We start from the raw sequence: 15,975 nt of genomic DNA, 5'->3' as shown, positions 1-15,975 counted from the left end.
AGAGGTAGATAGTAGTTCAGCACTGCCCTCTGGTTGTGGTATGATGATTCAATTTCCTTGAGTTGCAATTGCAGATGGGTTGACCATTTAAGTCTAAGTCTATTATATTTCCTATGGCAATGCTGAGTAAGAACAGAAATGATTCCTTCTTACTTCTATTTCCAATTTAGATGAAGCACAATCAACCTCACAATGAGTCCAAATAAAATTTAGCAGTTCAGTAGAGCAACTAAAAGCACAAAAAAGGCTGCAAAAAAACCCCACAAGAGGCAACAAATACAGAAGCTACCACATATATGTTTTTAACAAAATTCTTGTTGGAAATGCAATATTTTTACCTGGTCCTAATATAAATCCCAAAGCTTGACATGCACTGATATTTGCCATCGCACCGTTCCTTTCCTCAAGTGATGTTGCCCCAGCCACATATGATCGTACCACCGCCACGTTTCCTTAAAACATGCATGACTTCATGTAAATTTAAAAGGTTCTCAATGTCCAGTGTTAGATGTAGTCATAAAATGATCTCATTTAAACATATTGGTAGTTGTTTATAAATATTCAAAGTCGAAAATTATGAAACGATTATAAAAGGTGTATATAGATTTTAGACTCTCTTCTGAAGAAGGATCCTGACCTGAAACATTATTCGTCCAATTCCCTCTAAACCACAGAAACCTGCTTTAGCAGCAAAGCAAATTAAAACAGAATCTGGCGGAATCATTAGGAGGAAATAATTACAGTTTCATGAATTGAGCAAAAAACTTTTGATGTTGGAAATCCAAAACAAAAACAGAAAATGAACTGACCATTCAGCAGGTCAAGTTGTATCAGGAAGAGAAATAGAATCACAATTTCATGTCAAGAATCCATCAGAACTGAAAAAGTAAGAAAACAAGTTAAGGGCGGCACAGTGATAGAGCTACTGCTTTACAGCGCCAGAGACCCGGGTTCGATCCTGACTACAGGTGCTGTCCGTATGGAGATTGTATGTTCTCCCTGTGACTGCATGAGTTTGCTCTCCCGAGCTCCAGTTTCCTCACACACTCCAAAGATATGCAGGTTTGTAGGTTAATGGGTTTCTGTAAATTGTCCATTGTCCCTAGTGTGTAGGATAGAACTAATGTACGGGTGATTGCTGGTCTGCACAGACTCAATGGGCCCAAGGGCCTGCTTCAATACTGTGTCTCTAAATTAAATTAAAAGTGCGTTGTTGCTGAGACGAGAATGGGTCGAAAGAATCAAATGTTTGTGGTATGCCGATCGTCCTCACTTCATGCTCTCAGGAATAGGTGCACAGATGCTGCATGTCCTCCTATGATAGAGTAACTAAGTGGAGCAGTACGTTTATAGATATGACGCGAATACTTTATCTTGTAATCTCAAGTTTTCAAATCCTCAGACGTTCCAGAGAAAACAATCCAAACTATCCAACCTCTCCCTGTAGCTGAAAGCCTCTAATCAGCATCTGGTAAACCTCCTCTGCACCCTCTCCGAAGCCTCCACATGTTACTCTGGCACTTTGTGTCCTTCACATCAGTTAGATGTGAGCTGTTAAACTTGTTTTCTGTACAAACACCAACTAGGAACTTAAGATACTGCCATCATAGGGAGGTTTTATGCTGTCAGCATTAAAATGATGAAGGATTTCAGATCTAGAATTTCTGTTTCAGAAATGATCTACAACATTGAAACCATACATGGAGTACTGTCTCAGAAAACTATCAATGAAATAACAATTATTGGAGACAATGACTTCAGGAGAGCATAGAGATCAATAATATATTGAGATCACAATAAGCTAAGTGGCATAATAATTACTTCAGGAAAAAAGTTAACAGGACAATCAGGTTCTATTAAACAGATGTATTCATGGCCAACATAAAGGAAAAGTACCCTGTTATTTATATGAATTTTTGTTTTTAATGTCCACAAATTAAGAATAAATATAAACACGTACCCGCAATTGCCATTCTTTATCATATAATTTGTCTATTCTGCTATTTAGTGTACATTCACTAATATTTTTCACATGAACTGGGTCTTTCTTACCTGCTCCAAATCCAACAAATGTCCGAGCAAGCAGCATATAGTACTTGTTATGGGAAGGTGGGACCTGTGCATAGCCGTACAGTATGTTTGCTGCTACATTAATCAAAATTGAGATAATAAGAGGCTCCCTCCTTGGCCTGTAATTGGACCATGCACCAAACAGTACAGATGCAATCATTTGTCCCAAACTGTAGGCTGCAATAACCCATCCAAGAAAACGCATATTTGTAGTCTTATCCACCTAAAAACAGAAATGCATTGCCATGGTTACCAATATTGTGTGAATAACTCTAAGCATGTCCAAAATAGTTGACCTTAATCGATATTACATGTGGCCTACAATTCATGCCTTAAATGTGTCATCTTTGTTTCTCAATTTAATTTACAAAAACATTCCTCATTCATAGCACTGCAACTATCATGGTGGAAAGGAAAATACCTCCATAAGGAGTCAGTCATTCAGCACAGGCACAAGCCCTTTGACTTGACTTGTCCATGCCAATCAGGTTGTCCCATCTAAACTAGTCCCACCTGCCCAGATCTGGCCCATGTTCCTCTAAACCTTTCCTGTCCATTGACCTGTCTGAATATCTCTCAAATGTTGATGTAGTGCCTACCTCAAATACCTCTCTGGCAGATCGTTCCATCTACCCACAACCCTCTGTATGAAAAAATTGCCCCTCGGGTTCCTATTAAAACTTTCCCTTCTTGCCTTAAACCTATGTCCTCTGGTTCTTCATTCCCCGACTCTGGATAAAAAAACTGTGCATTCACCCTATCTATTCCCCTCATGGCCCGATACACCTTCATCAGATCACTGCTCCTGCACTCCAAGGAAAAGGTTTAGTTTATTTTATGTGCAGTATACTCTCAGCCATCCAGCAACCATGAGGAAAAGGTGCAGATTGTGTGGATAAGCTGTTTGCATGAGAATTGTTCAAACAAAAACATTACCATATATTACGCACTAGCATTCTATGCATAATACAGGTATATGAAGTACACTAACATTTCTCCATGCATAATCTTTAAATAAATTGGCAAACAACATATCTCCTTACTCTTTTAAAAAACAACATCATACAATTCTGCATGAAATTGCTTAATGTTTCACATTGCAATTTAATACAAAATTGCTTAATATTCATGGAAATTTTAGAATTCCAATCCATAAATATTGCTTAAACAAGAGCTTATCAAATGACCCTGTCTCCAGCATTCAGCTGCATATATGTTGTTTCCAAAGCTATTACATGAGATTTCATATAATCAATTAAATCTGACTGACCATGTAATATATTATGTCACTTTTTTAAAAGGAAGCATTTGTATGATAGAACCTATGATACAAATCTGTCAGTAAATACTGGAACTAAATTAGAGGCAAAAATTGAAATGCCCTACATTTATGGAACTTTATGTGACTTCAGGATATTCTGGGGCATTTTTACACCCAGTGAAGTACTTCTAGAATGACAGCTAGTATAGTAATATATAAAGACCTGACAGCTAATTGGAGCAGGATGTAATGCCTATTCAAAAGTCAGTAGTTTCAACTGGGCAGCAGTCATTCAGAATTAGAGGACTGCCGGGATCTACAAGATATCACAGAATTCAAGTTTATGTATTAAATATAGATCTATTCTGAAACAGATTTGGACCAATACAGCAATTGGCGATGCATTCATTCAGAGGTGTATCAGCATTGTATGAATACAGTAACTCAATGCATTTCCAATATTATTCATCTTAATCACTATTAACGATAGCAAATATCTTCCCACCTATCATACTTATCTTTCTATTTAATTAAATAAATGTCCAATAATATTCATTTACTTTGGTCAGCCTAGCATTAACTGTATTTAATTTTGATCAACAAGGGTGGCACAGTGGTAGAATTGCTGCGTTTCAGCGGTTTCTGGCTGCATGGAGTTTGTAGGCTCTCCCTGTGACCGCGTGGGTTTTCTCCGGGTGCTCCGGTTTCCTCCCACACTCCCAAGACGTGCAGGTTTGTACGTTAATTGGCTTCAGTAAAATTTTATGGCGGCACAGTGGTGCAGGGGTAGAGTTGCTGCATTGCAGCGCCAGAGACTCGGGTTTGATCCTGACTATGAGTGCTGTCCAGTGTGGTATTTGTACGTTCCTGTGTGGGTTTTCTCTGGGTGCTCGTTTTTTCCCCACATTCCGAAGACGCACAGGTTTGTAGGCTAATTGGCGTGGTAAAATTGTAAATAGTGTGTGCAGTATAATGTTTTGTACAGGTATCGCCCGGTCAGCGCGGACACAGAGGATCGAAGGGCCTGTTTCTGTGCTGTATCTCTAAACTAAACAATTCAGTATCAAGTAGCATTCCTCATTTACAGCAGTGATAATAAAGGAGAATGTCCCCATGAAAAAACTTGAAGACTGAATAAATAATGCTTAAACCCCTCTAAAAACGTATATCACTTCAAAGCAAGATTACTAACAAAAGAGCCACAAACCTTTTGTAGAAATGGCCATATTGAAGACATTACAATCGAGAAACCTGCAGGAAAAGGATTATTTACCACATAGAACCAACATAGCTTTTTTCCTAACATAAATCATACTGCTTCAGCAAAGATTAATAAATTATTTCACATTCAAATAAAGTGTAAATCTTCTCCTTCATACCTCAAGTTATTTTTTGAAAATTATTTTACAAAATTATTTTACAAAAGCTTAAATCGGAATAAAGTTTATGAAGAATCCCAACGTCGCCTATCCATGTTCTCCACGGATGTGCTTGGCACACTGAGTTACTCGAGCACTTTGTGCCATTTTTTAAAATAAACCAGCATCTGCAGTTCCTTGTGTTTAAAATTTTCCTCGTATTTTTTTTGTCAATTACCCATAGATGTATCTCATCTAGATCTATTTAAGTGGAGAAAAAAGGGAAAATATTGTTTTGTCTGCCAGCAAATTTGTTTCAATATCCAGGATAACCATCTTTTCACATTATTTCACCTATTATTGACAACGTGGCACGCAATTTGGTTCCTGACTTCCAGCAAGGGCTGTCCTGGGATTGAATGAGAGCGACACAGTAATAACTTCCTTTCTGATGGATCTTTCCTTCTGCCACCCTCCTGCTTATGCTATAAAAATTACCATGGCACAAAAAATTACAGTCCATTTTTAAATGCAAATGGATGTCAGAGGTTATGGGGAGAATGGGGTTAGGAGGGAGAGATAGATCAGTCATGATTGAATGGCGGAGTAGACTTGATGGGCCGAATGGCCTAATTCTACTCCTATCACATGATCTTATGAACTCAAACTTAAATTAATCAGTTAGATGCTGATCATTACGTAAAATGGCAAAACTGCCACATAATGGGATATCAAGCAGAATTCCTCAACCAAAGCAGGAAGATGAGATGGAAGAAGTAAATCTACCAGTTGGCAGATTCCCCTCAAACAGCTCCACATAAACCATGGCCCGATGGGTCAGAGTGTCTGTCAGTTCACTGGGCAGAATGACAAAGGAGCAAAAGATTTTTTTTTAAAATGAGAAAAGAAGGGAAGGTGATCAAAAAACAAAAAGAATTATCAACATAATGGACTTTGAATAGGAAAAAATTACTAACCTTGAGGAAATAAGAGATGAATATAAACACACAACTTAAAATGCAATTTCTATCACAGAAGGCTCTATTCATGTGTAGTCCATAATTGGACTACAATTTCATGATTTGAGGAAGTTCTCACTTTATATCTCAAAATCACAATCATACTTTATTAGCCAAGTATGTTTTGCAGCATACAAGGAATTTGATTTGCCATACAGTCATACCAATAAAAAGCAACAAAATACACTTTAGCATAAACATCCACCACTGTGACTCCTCCACATTCCTCACTGTGATGGAAGGTGAGAAAAACAGGTTCAATCTCTTCCCTTCTTTGTTGTCCCACGGTCGGGGGCCTTGAGCCTTCCGTTGTCGGGGCGATCTTGGCTCCCGTAGCCAGCGGTCGGGCCCTCCGCATCGGGGCGTTCAAGCTCCCACATTGTGGGGAACTCAACTCTCCCACGCCGGGCGATCGGACCCCGGGTCGGGGTTAGTCGAACCTTCTGCAACTTTGGAGCTTCCCAGTCCTTACCCAAGACTGCGAGCTCCTCGATGTTGAAATCTGCAGGCCACAGTTGGAGCGTCGATCCCAGGCAAGGGATCGCAGGCTCCAATGGTAAGTCCATGGCCTCGCGGCGGGGCTCAAAGTTAGTCTCGAGCAAGGCTCTCAGCTCCATGATGTTAGGCCGCACAGCGACCGGAGATACGATCCGGAAAACAATCACATCTCCGGCAAGGTAAGAGATTGAAAAAAAGTTTCCCCTGACCCCCTCCCCCACCCCCACCCCTCACATAAAAGAAACCAGAGAAAATTAACACAAACTTTTTAAAACACAGTAAAAATAACAAAAAAGACGAAAAGGCAGATAGACCGTTGGCGAGGCTGCCATCGCTGTTGGCGTCACCCGGTGGTTAGCTCTGACTGCAATACCCACCAATACTGCTGAAGAACATAGTCAGGTACATGACTCGGATTGATCTCCAACGGCTTCGATTTTCCTGCAGTGTATTAACTAACGTGGTTTCTCTGCAAAATAAAACAATCATTCTATATCTTTGTATTTCAATTCGCTATTCACTACCATTATCAGATTGTTTGAAGTCCTACATCTTGATTAAGCAACTTAATGATAGGTAAAAGTCATTCAGTTCTGTTCTATTGGGGAAGAATGGAAGAAAAATTACATCCATCTAGAAGCAAATACACATTACACATCACATGTGTGTTTCATCTCACATCGACATTTACTCTAGCCATATTATTTTAATCATTATTGGAATGCAAAAAGAAAATCAATGTATCAGGCTGGTACTAATAAAATTAAATGTGTCTAACACAACCAGTAACTATTTTTTTAATAATCACTGCTGTACTTTGCTTACTTCGGTGAAATTTCAGGTTAACAGTATAAAATAATAGCTCCATCCATAAAATAAAAAAGCATCACCAGGCGAAGAACACATCCCATCATTATTAGATTACAAGTAGACTGCTGAAGACAAGCAGAGGTTCAAGAGCTCTGCTAAAGACAAGCAGCTCTTTAATATGCAATATTGAGAGTATATTAAAGAGCTGCATGCAATCAAATAACATAACACATAAAATGTTGTTCAGGGAACAGAAGACAAATGGTGGGAAATAATAGGCCAGTTGATTTCACATCTATTGTTGGCAAGATGTTAAAGTCAATAATCAAAGAAATATGGGTAGTCCAGAGGTGCAGCTAATAGTCACTGCCTCACAGCACCAGAGAACCAGCTTAAATCCTGACCAGGTGCTGTCTGCTTGGAGTTTGAATATTCTCCCTGTGACTGCGTGGTTTTCCTTCAGATTTCCAGTTCTTTCCCACATCCCAAATATGTTAGTAGTTTAACTTGCCACTGTAAATTATCCCTGGTGACCAGGTAAGTGGTAGAATTAAAAGGGGATAGTTGTTGAGATTGTGGGGAGAATAATATATGGGATTAATACTGGATGGATGTAGATGGATGGTTGTTGGTCGGTGCAGACTCAGTGGGTTGAAGGTCTGAAGTTTCTGTACTATATCTATGATTCTTTCATTTTAAGTAACTAATTATCTAGGAATGCTTAATATAATCAAACCAAGTCAACAGGTATTCATTAAAAACTTGATCATGCTTGACAAATTTAATTGAGTACTTTGAAGATCTAACAAGGAGAGTAGACAGAGGGAACCGGAGATTTGATTTATTTGGACATCAAATGTGCGTTTGATAAAGTGCCACATGAAAGACTGGTGCACGAGTCAAGAGCTCATGGATTAGAAGTATGGAGTAGAAATTGTTAATTACATAGAAACAGTGTTGGAATAAATAGGTCTTTCCAGGTTGTTAAGAGTTTAACTTGTGAATCCAGGAATCCTTTACCACGGATCAGTTCTTCGCCCCCGACTATTTACTCTTTATATTAATGACTTGAAGGAGGCAGCAGAAAGTAAGGTATCCAAGTTTACCAATGAAGCAAACATTCGAAGGGCAAATAGTGTGAGTCTGCAATGAAATATAGAGTGAGTGAGTGAGTGAGTGAGTGAGTGAGTGAGTGAGTGAGTGAGTGAGTGAGTGAGTGAGTGAGTGAGTGAGTGAGTGAGTGAGTGAGTGAGTGAGTGAGTGAGTGAGTGAGTGAGTGAGTGAGTGAGTGAGTGAGTGAGTGAGTGAGTGAATGAGTGAATGAAAAATTATCAAATGTAAAAATGTAAATTTGAGGTAAAGCATTTTGGTAAGATGAATCAAAGTGCAGATTATTATTTCAATGATAAGAGTGAAGCAGAGGGATCCAGGTGTTCTTGTGCCTGAATCAAAACAGGCAAGTGCAATAAGTAGTTGAGAGTAAACAACATACTGTATTGTTTTTAATTGCAAAGGGGTTGGAGTTTAGAAACAACAAAACTTTTTTTCATTGTTTAACATGTTGATGAGGCTACATTTAGAGTACTGTACACATTTTTGGTCCCTTTACCTAAAAAAGGATGTAATGAAATTGGGAGACAGTCCAACAAAAATTCACCAGGCTAATTCCTCGAATAATCGGGTTGTGCTATCAAGAAAGGTTAAATAGGTTGAGTCCATATTCTTTGGAATTTAAAAGAATTGAGCGGTCAAATTACTGAAACATATGATCCTAAGAAGGCATAAAATAACAGACCTCAAGGTGTTTTCACTTGCCAGAGGGTCTCAAATAAGGGGCATAGTTTCAAGATAAGTGACGAACGGTTATTTAAAACTTGGGTATATAGAAATTTCTTCTGGCAAAGAGTAGTAAATCTCTGGAATTCTCTATTCCATGGAGCTGTGGAGACTTGCTCTTTGGGAGTATTTAAAGTATAGGCTAATAACTTTTTGAAATATTGGGGAATTGAGGGCTGTGGGGATTTGGCACAGAGGGAGGGTTGAACCCAAGGATAGATTAGCCACAATCATACTGAATGGCAGACAGGCTTGAAGCATTCAGTGTCCTCCTCCTGCACCTGATTCTTGTGTTCTACATATAATGAAAAATATCATAAAATGCTGGGACAGTCCGCAAGCAGCATCATAGAAAGAGAAAGAAATAATACTTCAGGTTAATGACCCTTCATCTGAACTATTACTTGTTTATCGTGTAACAAATGCTGAAACTAAAAAAATCTGTATTATGCAGCTGCACTGGTTACACATAGTAAATAATTCTTATAAAGGTCCTTGGCCTGAACCTTTGCCTGTTTCTCTCTCCGAAGATATTGCCTGACCGGCAGAGTTCTTCCACCATTTTCTGTTTTTGCTTTGGGTTTCTCACATCCGGAGTTTTTGCTCCAAATACTAAATTATGTATGTTTTAATTAAGTAGCACATTCAAAGGTTTTAACAATGGAGTGATCTTATTTTTACTCTATTGCAAAAGTATTGTATATTTTTTAATGACTGGGGAAATCCTTTATAAACAAGGATCGTGCTCAAATATTTGGAAATAAACTATTATTAATTTTCCTCCAGTTATACAGGGACACATTTTAGAAAACTGTCAATTTCAGATTATAGAAATCCAAATAATCTATAGATCTCAAAATAACATTCACAAATAGAACCATTTAGATTCCTCACTTTGTGACTGGAGCATAATTATTTTAAGTATAACTAGACCAAGTGGACCCGTTGCGCCCATTCCTCGTGGAGGGGGGACAGGGAAAGGGTGTCACTGACCTTGGCCCACGGGTGCCAGAGCTCCAGTGAGAGTGAGCCATGGACTCAAAGCCTCTCCTGTATTGGTTTAGCACCCTCACCCCCCCCCCCCACTCAATCTCCCCCTCCCCCTCATCTTCCCCCCATCCCCCTCCCCCATCCCCGTCCATCCCCCCCTCCCCCCCCTCCCCCATCCCCCTTCCCCCCCTATCCCCCTTCCCCCCCTTTTCCCCTTCCCCCATCCCCCCCCCTTTCCCCTCTCCCCCTCCCCCCCCATTGGTCACTGCCGTCACTCGGGTGGGGTGGCCCCCCCGGGTATGTTAACTTTTTTAACGGCTTTTGTTTTAAAGTCTGATCTATGAAGTAAAGCGGGGTTGTTTTTGCGGTTTTTCAAAAAAATGGACATTGTATTCCCCACTCACACACCCCATCCTCTCAACAAGTGCGGAGGCGCGGACCCGTTGGCGATCCCCGGCCCGGGCCCATCGATCCTACCGGTGCGTGCACTCGGTTTACGACCCCGGGTCGTGGCTCGCGCGTTGAGTGCTGTTAGTCGCGAGCTGCGGGGAATGGATGGGGTGGGGGGCGTTGGGCAGGGATGTGGTGGTGGTGAGGGGGGTGGGCGGGGGAGGCGTGGTGGAGGGGAGTGGTAGTGGGGGGTGGTGGTGGGCCGGGGTGTGGTGGGGGTGGGGTGGTGCTGGGGGGTGGGGGAGGGTGGTGCTGGGGGAGCGGTGGTGCTGGAGGGTGGGTGGTACTGGGGGAGGGTGGGGTGGTGCTGGGGGGTTGGGGAGTGGTGGTGGTGGGGGAGGTGTGGTGGGGCTGGTGGAGTGAGGTGGGGGGGATGGTGGAGTGAGGGGGAGGTGGTGGTGGGGGGGTGTAGGTGGGGGGAGGTGGGGTGGTAAGGGGGGGTGGTGTTGGTGGTGGGGGGTTGGGGGTGTGGTGGTGGGGGTGTGTGGCGGTGGTGGGGGAGGGGTTTTGGTGGGTGGGGGGATGGGGTTGGGGGGTGGTAGTGGGGGGGGTGGTCGTGGGTGGGGGGGGTGGAGCTGGGGGTTGTGTTGGGGGGCGTGTGGTGGTGTGGGGGGGTGTTGGTGGGGGCGTGTGGTGGTGTGGTGGGGGTGTTGGTGGGGGCGGTGGTGGGTGGTGTGGGGGGTTTGGGGTGGTGGGGGAGGGGTGGTGGTGGTGGGGGAGGGGTGGTGGTGGTGGGGGAGGGGTAGTGGTGGTGGGGGGGTGGTGGGGGAGGGGTGGTGGTGTGGGGGGGATGCGTGGGGGGGTTGGTGGGATGGTGGGACAGACAGACTATCGTAGTCCGTGATAAAGGATGTTCGCTATTCCAATGCATATAGATTTTATTGCTTTTGCACAGGGACATCCGCATAGTTCACGGCTCTTTAATTAAACTAGAGAACATACAGTAAGGCGCAGACAGATGAAACAAACTCCAAAATTCTGACGTTCACAGAATTCAGGTTAGATAGGATTGGCAAATGTTCTGGATTATTGGATGTTACTCCTATTAACACACTAAATCACTTTTAATTTACTTTTTTAGATGTTCTACTGCAGTACAATAGGTTTTCCAGAGACCTGGTGAGTTTAATGGGGCACAAGGAACAGAGCACTAGTAAATTTTGAAAGAGCATGGGGACAGGGCCTGGTATATGTAAAGGAACCACAGGAAATAGAAGTGCATTTAATGGGAATTTGGAAAACAAAGTCACAGTGACCTTGAAGGAATGCAGGCGAAAGGGCACCAGTGAATTCAAAGGAACATAGAAACCAAGGTCCCGGTGATCTTAATGGGAGCAAGGGAATCAGGCCCAATGAGTTTTAAAGCACGGGAAACAGTACCAAGTGAGCCAGATGCCAAAACAGAGGAATTTCCAAACAATTGGATAGCATTTTATTTGCTTTTTAAAAAAATCTCCAATGGTAATTAAATTATGAAAGGATGAAAGATTATGCTTTTAAGATTAAACTTTCTGGACCATTGGGAAAGTTTAGCAACCATTGTGACATAATGCTATTAAATGTTCATTGACTGTTAAATACATTAGCTTAACAACTTGGGCTTTGTTCAGACGATAATGCTACACCTGTAGGTGGCCTCATGGTCAGGCTTTTACTACAAAACTATATTTGCCCCAAAAGATACATGCAACGGAACACAAAATTCATCTTGGGACCCGAAGGATGAAAATGCATACATGCTTTATTCATAAATAGGAAGTGGGCATCAACAACAAAGCCAACATTTACTGGCCATTCCTAAATAGTCCCTAATTGCTTGGAACCAAATCTTACACAGATCTCATCGAGCATTCTCTTTACAGGAATTTAGGGAAGTCAAATATGGTAGAACATATCAATAAATTAGCACAAAGGAATGTTGGTGAAAAGAGGGACTGTGGGGTTCAGGTCTCAAGTTCCCTGGAAGTGGCAACAGGGCTGGGGAAGAAGAAATATGGAAATATGCTTTAGGTTGCCTTCAAAGATCAACAATGATTCTAGACTCCATGGTCACCAACTTTTCATTGTTGTTGGGTAAATCCTTGAACACCTTGTCCAACAATACTGTGAGAGTGCCATTCCCAAAGCACAACAATAATTCAAGAGGTTAGTTTAGCTAAAACTTGTCAATGACAATTAAGGATGGTTAACAAATGCCCACATGTAAACCGAATTTAAAAAACATTCCGTATTTTGGTTTTGCAATGTTGAGGAGCACAAATATATGTCCAAATCAGAAAGATGTGAAACACAGCAGGGAACTTGAAGCAGAGGTGTTTCCATGCACCTGCTGCCCCTGTTATTCCAGTGGGAGCGGAGATTGAGAGTTGCTATTGAGGAAACCTTGTCCAGAGGCCTCAAGTATCTTGCATATGACACATTGTGCACTGCTGATGAAGGTATCCGTCTGCCCCTACCTCACCAGTCATGATGTAAAGCTCTTCTTATATCGCCTATGTCTCCGGGCCTTTCTCTAATGGAAGGAGGCCTTGCCTCCCAATGATGACTCCTCCTCCCAACTCCAACAATCCCCCTCCTCTTGGACCCCCCCTTGGGGGTCTACCCTCTCTGGACCTTTTTATTTCCAACAAGACATCAACTGTTTTAACATCTCTACTCACTTCAGACACTTCAAGCCAGCCCTCTCTGAAAGCACAGCCCTCCGCTCACTTAGCAATAATCTCAACATTGTTATTAAACCTGCCCGAGGCGCTGATGTGGTCTGGTGGGCTGCTCTTCCGTGCCGAGGCCAGGCACCAGCTCTCAGACACCTCCTCATATCTACCCATTGACCATGAGCCCACAGACGTACAGGTATGTAGGTTAATTGGCTGGGTAAATGTAAAATGTAAAAATTGTCCCTAGTGGGTGTAGGATAGTGTTAATGTACGGGGATCACTGGGCGGCACGGACTTGGAGGGCCGAAAAGGCCTGTTTCCGGCTGTATATATATGATATGATGATGATGATAAACTGTTTCTGATCTCATCGACTCTGGTGATCTCCACAGCCTCCAACCTATTATTCCCCGGCTCCACACTGCTCGCTTTTATCTCGTTCCCAAAGTCCACAAACCGGACTGCCCCAGCAGACCCATCATCTCTACCAGCTCCAGCACTACTCTACACACTTCTATTCCATCTAACATCCCCCCCCCCCACACACACGTCTGAGATACCTCACACAGACTTCAATTCTTTAATAACTTTTTTCTAAAGAAAGATGTCACGACCCAAAACATCATCTATCCATGTTCTCTAGAGATGCTGCCTGACCTGCTGAGTTATTCCAGCACTTTGCGTCCTCCACTTTCATCGAAGTTTAATGTGATTCGGCACGTCACCAAATACTCTCACAAACTTCCAGTTTGAGTTTCTGTCTTGCCAGAGACCCGGGTTCGATCCTGACCACGGGTACTGTCTGTACGGTTTATACATTCTCCCTGTGACCTGCGTGGGTTTTCCCCGGGTGTTCCGGTTTCCTCCCACACTCCAAAGATGTACAGGTTTGTAGGTTAATTGGCTTTGATTAAATTGTAAATTTAATAGTTTGTGTACGATAGTGTGGTGTGTGGGGATCGCTGGTTGGCGCAGACTTGAAGGGCCGAAGGGGCCTGTTTCCGCCCTGTATTTCTAAACTAAACTAAATTTTTGTTAAACTTGTTAAGTTTTATTTGTGCTGCAGAAGATTAGAGAAAGATTAGACCTGGAACCAACTGAACTAATTAATGTAATTAACAATTAATATTGTGAAAGTACCTGCTTCAACATCCATTCAGGCAGTGCATTCCAGAATCCATCCACCTTCTAGATGAAAAAAATCTTCCTCAGATCACTTACCCCTTACCTTAAATCCTACTTGTTTTATGGGGAAATGGTTTCTACTACCTGCCAGATTCCTTTCCATTTCATAATTTGGTGTGCCTCTTTCAGGTACACTCCATCTCCTCCACTCCAAGGAAAATAACCTAGCATAGCCAGTCTTTCCTCATTGCTTAAACACCATCCCAAATAACATTCTAATAAATCTCATCTGCACCTTCTCATGAGCAATTATGTCCTTCCTGTAATGTGCCCATCAGAACTTTACACCGTGCCAAGTAGTTGACATGTATGATCTAACTGCCTATCTGTAAGACCATGCTCGGTGCGCCAAGGCCTGCAAGATCTACTGGTTATCCAATTTAACTCTTCTTCCCATTCCCATACTGACCTTTCTATCCTGGGTTTCCTCCATTGCAAGAGTGAAGCCAAATGCTAATTGGAGGAACAACACCTCATATTCTGCTTGGGCATGTAACTCTCCCCCTCTCTCTACTTCCCTATTTCTCCCCTCCCACCTATTTCCCTCCTCCAGCTTCACAGTTCCATTACTCTTTTTGTCTCATATCTCCTGTCTTTTCATCTCTGGCCCTTGTCCAACCATCTGCCTATCAAATAACCCTCCTCACCTGTAGCGGCCTATTACCTGCCAGGCTTGGTCCTGCCCCTCCACTTTTCCAGTTTATTCCCCCCTCCCCCTCAATCAATCTGAAGGCCCCCGACCCGAAACATCGCCTATCCATGTTCTCCTGAGATGCCGCCTGACTCCAGCACTCTGCCTTCTTTTGTAAACCAGCATCAGAATTTCCTTGTTTTTACCTACCATTCACTGTCGGATTAACTGCTAAAGAATGAGCTTTTTTTCTATAAGCAGAAGACGACTCATTGTGTATATCTGGGTGGTGTTAACAATGACATAAGTCACCACCGGAAACTGAAGAATCAATTTACAGTCACATGACTAAACATTTGAAATGAACAGTTAGATTGTTGATAAGAAAGAAAGAGGAGATAATTACCACAGCTTGGCTTTCAAGCTGTCATTTTCAATGGAAAGCACATACGAATTTGCTGGATGTGCAGCCAGGAGAATAATATTCAGGCCAACTGAGCTGTTTTACTTTATACTGGTGTACTATAAGCTAGGAAAGTATTTAACCGGCTTAGTTAAGATGCATTCATTTAAAAAGCTATTGTTTTCATTCACGAGTATAGTGAAGGAAAATGCAGCCACCACAAAATGAGTAAAACAAACAAGATAGGCTACTCCATTGTGTTCACGGGTAGCCTATCTTTAAAACTGCATGGAACATGTTACAAAGCATTACGCTGCCCTTGTAACATTTGGTTCACATTATTATCGAAAGCAGAATATTAAAATGGAAGTGTGACAAGAATCAGAAGCCTTAAAGATTGAAATGTATTTTATGACCATGCATGTAGATTCTTGTGAGTTCCTAAATGGTGCCCATAAGAGAGGCAAACTCTAACAATCCAGGTTTTTATCTCGGGCAAGTCATGGTTCTTTGCTGATTTTTTTTTTAAAGCTTTCGTCCAGAAAGATTAGAGGGTTTGTTTTTTTTAACGCCTCCTCGTGCCTTGAAAACTGTTCAGATTTTGTACTGAATTATTGAACTATATCACACAAAATACTGAATAAACAATATTGTTGTAAAATTATTCTGAGCTATAAAATGTTATTTTATCCAAAAGCTGCATTTGTATATCATCTTCCAGAATTCCATATATTCCACATTGTAGAAGGCATAATGAATCTAGAAAGGCAGTCGGACAGGAAGAGGAACAGGAAGAGGAACAGATAG

The 15,975-nt window shown here is 41.9% G+C and overlaps 1 protein-coding gene across 4 annotated transcripts in view; it reads right to left on the bottom strand.

Moving 5' to 3' along the window:
- mfsd8 (major facilitator superfamily domain containing 8) overlaps positions 1 to 15,975 on the bottom strand; it is a 48,532-nt gene that overhangs the window by 27,845 nt on the left and 4,712 nt on the right. For 3 of the 4 annotated variants that reach the window (XM_078405305.1, XM_078405285.1, XM_078405295.1), the window contains exons 2-5: positions 6,584 to 6,675; positions 4,539 to 4,582; positions 2,053 to 2,293; positions 339 to 452 (exon numbers count right to left, since the gene is read on the bottom strand). In XM_078405305.1, coding sequence (XP_078261431.1) covers positions 339 to 452; positions 2,053 to 2,293; positions 4,539 to 4,582; positions 6,584 to 6,675 — 491 coding nt within the window. The remainder of the gene's footprint in view (positions 1 to 338; positions 453 to 2,052; positions 2,294 to 4,538; positions 4,583 to 6,583; positions 6,676 to 15,975) is intronic. The other variant, XM_078405314.1, reaches the window with a different exon arrangement.

Source organism: Rhinoraja longicauda, chromosome 1 (assembly GCF_053455715.1).
Source record: "Rhinoraja longicauda isolate Sanriku21f chromosome 1, sRhiLon1.1, whole genome shotgun sequence".
NCBI lineage: Eukaryota > Metazoa > Chordata > Chondrichthyes > Rajiformes > Arhynchobatidae > Rhinoraja > Rhinoraja longicauda.
The sequence above is the reverse complement of the archived record's forward strand: the minus strand, read 5'-3'. Positions and strand labels throughout refer to the sequence as shown.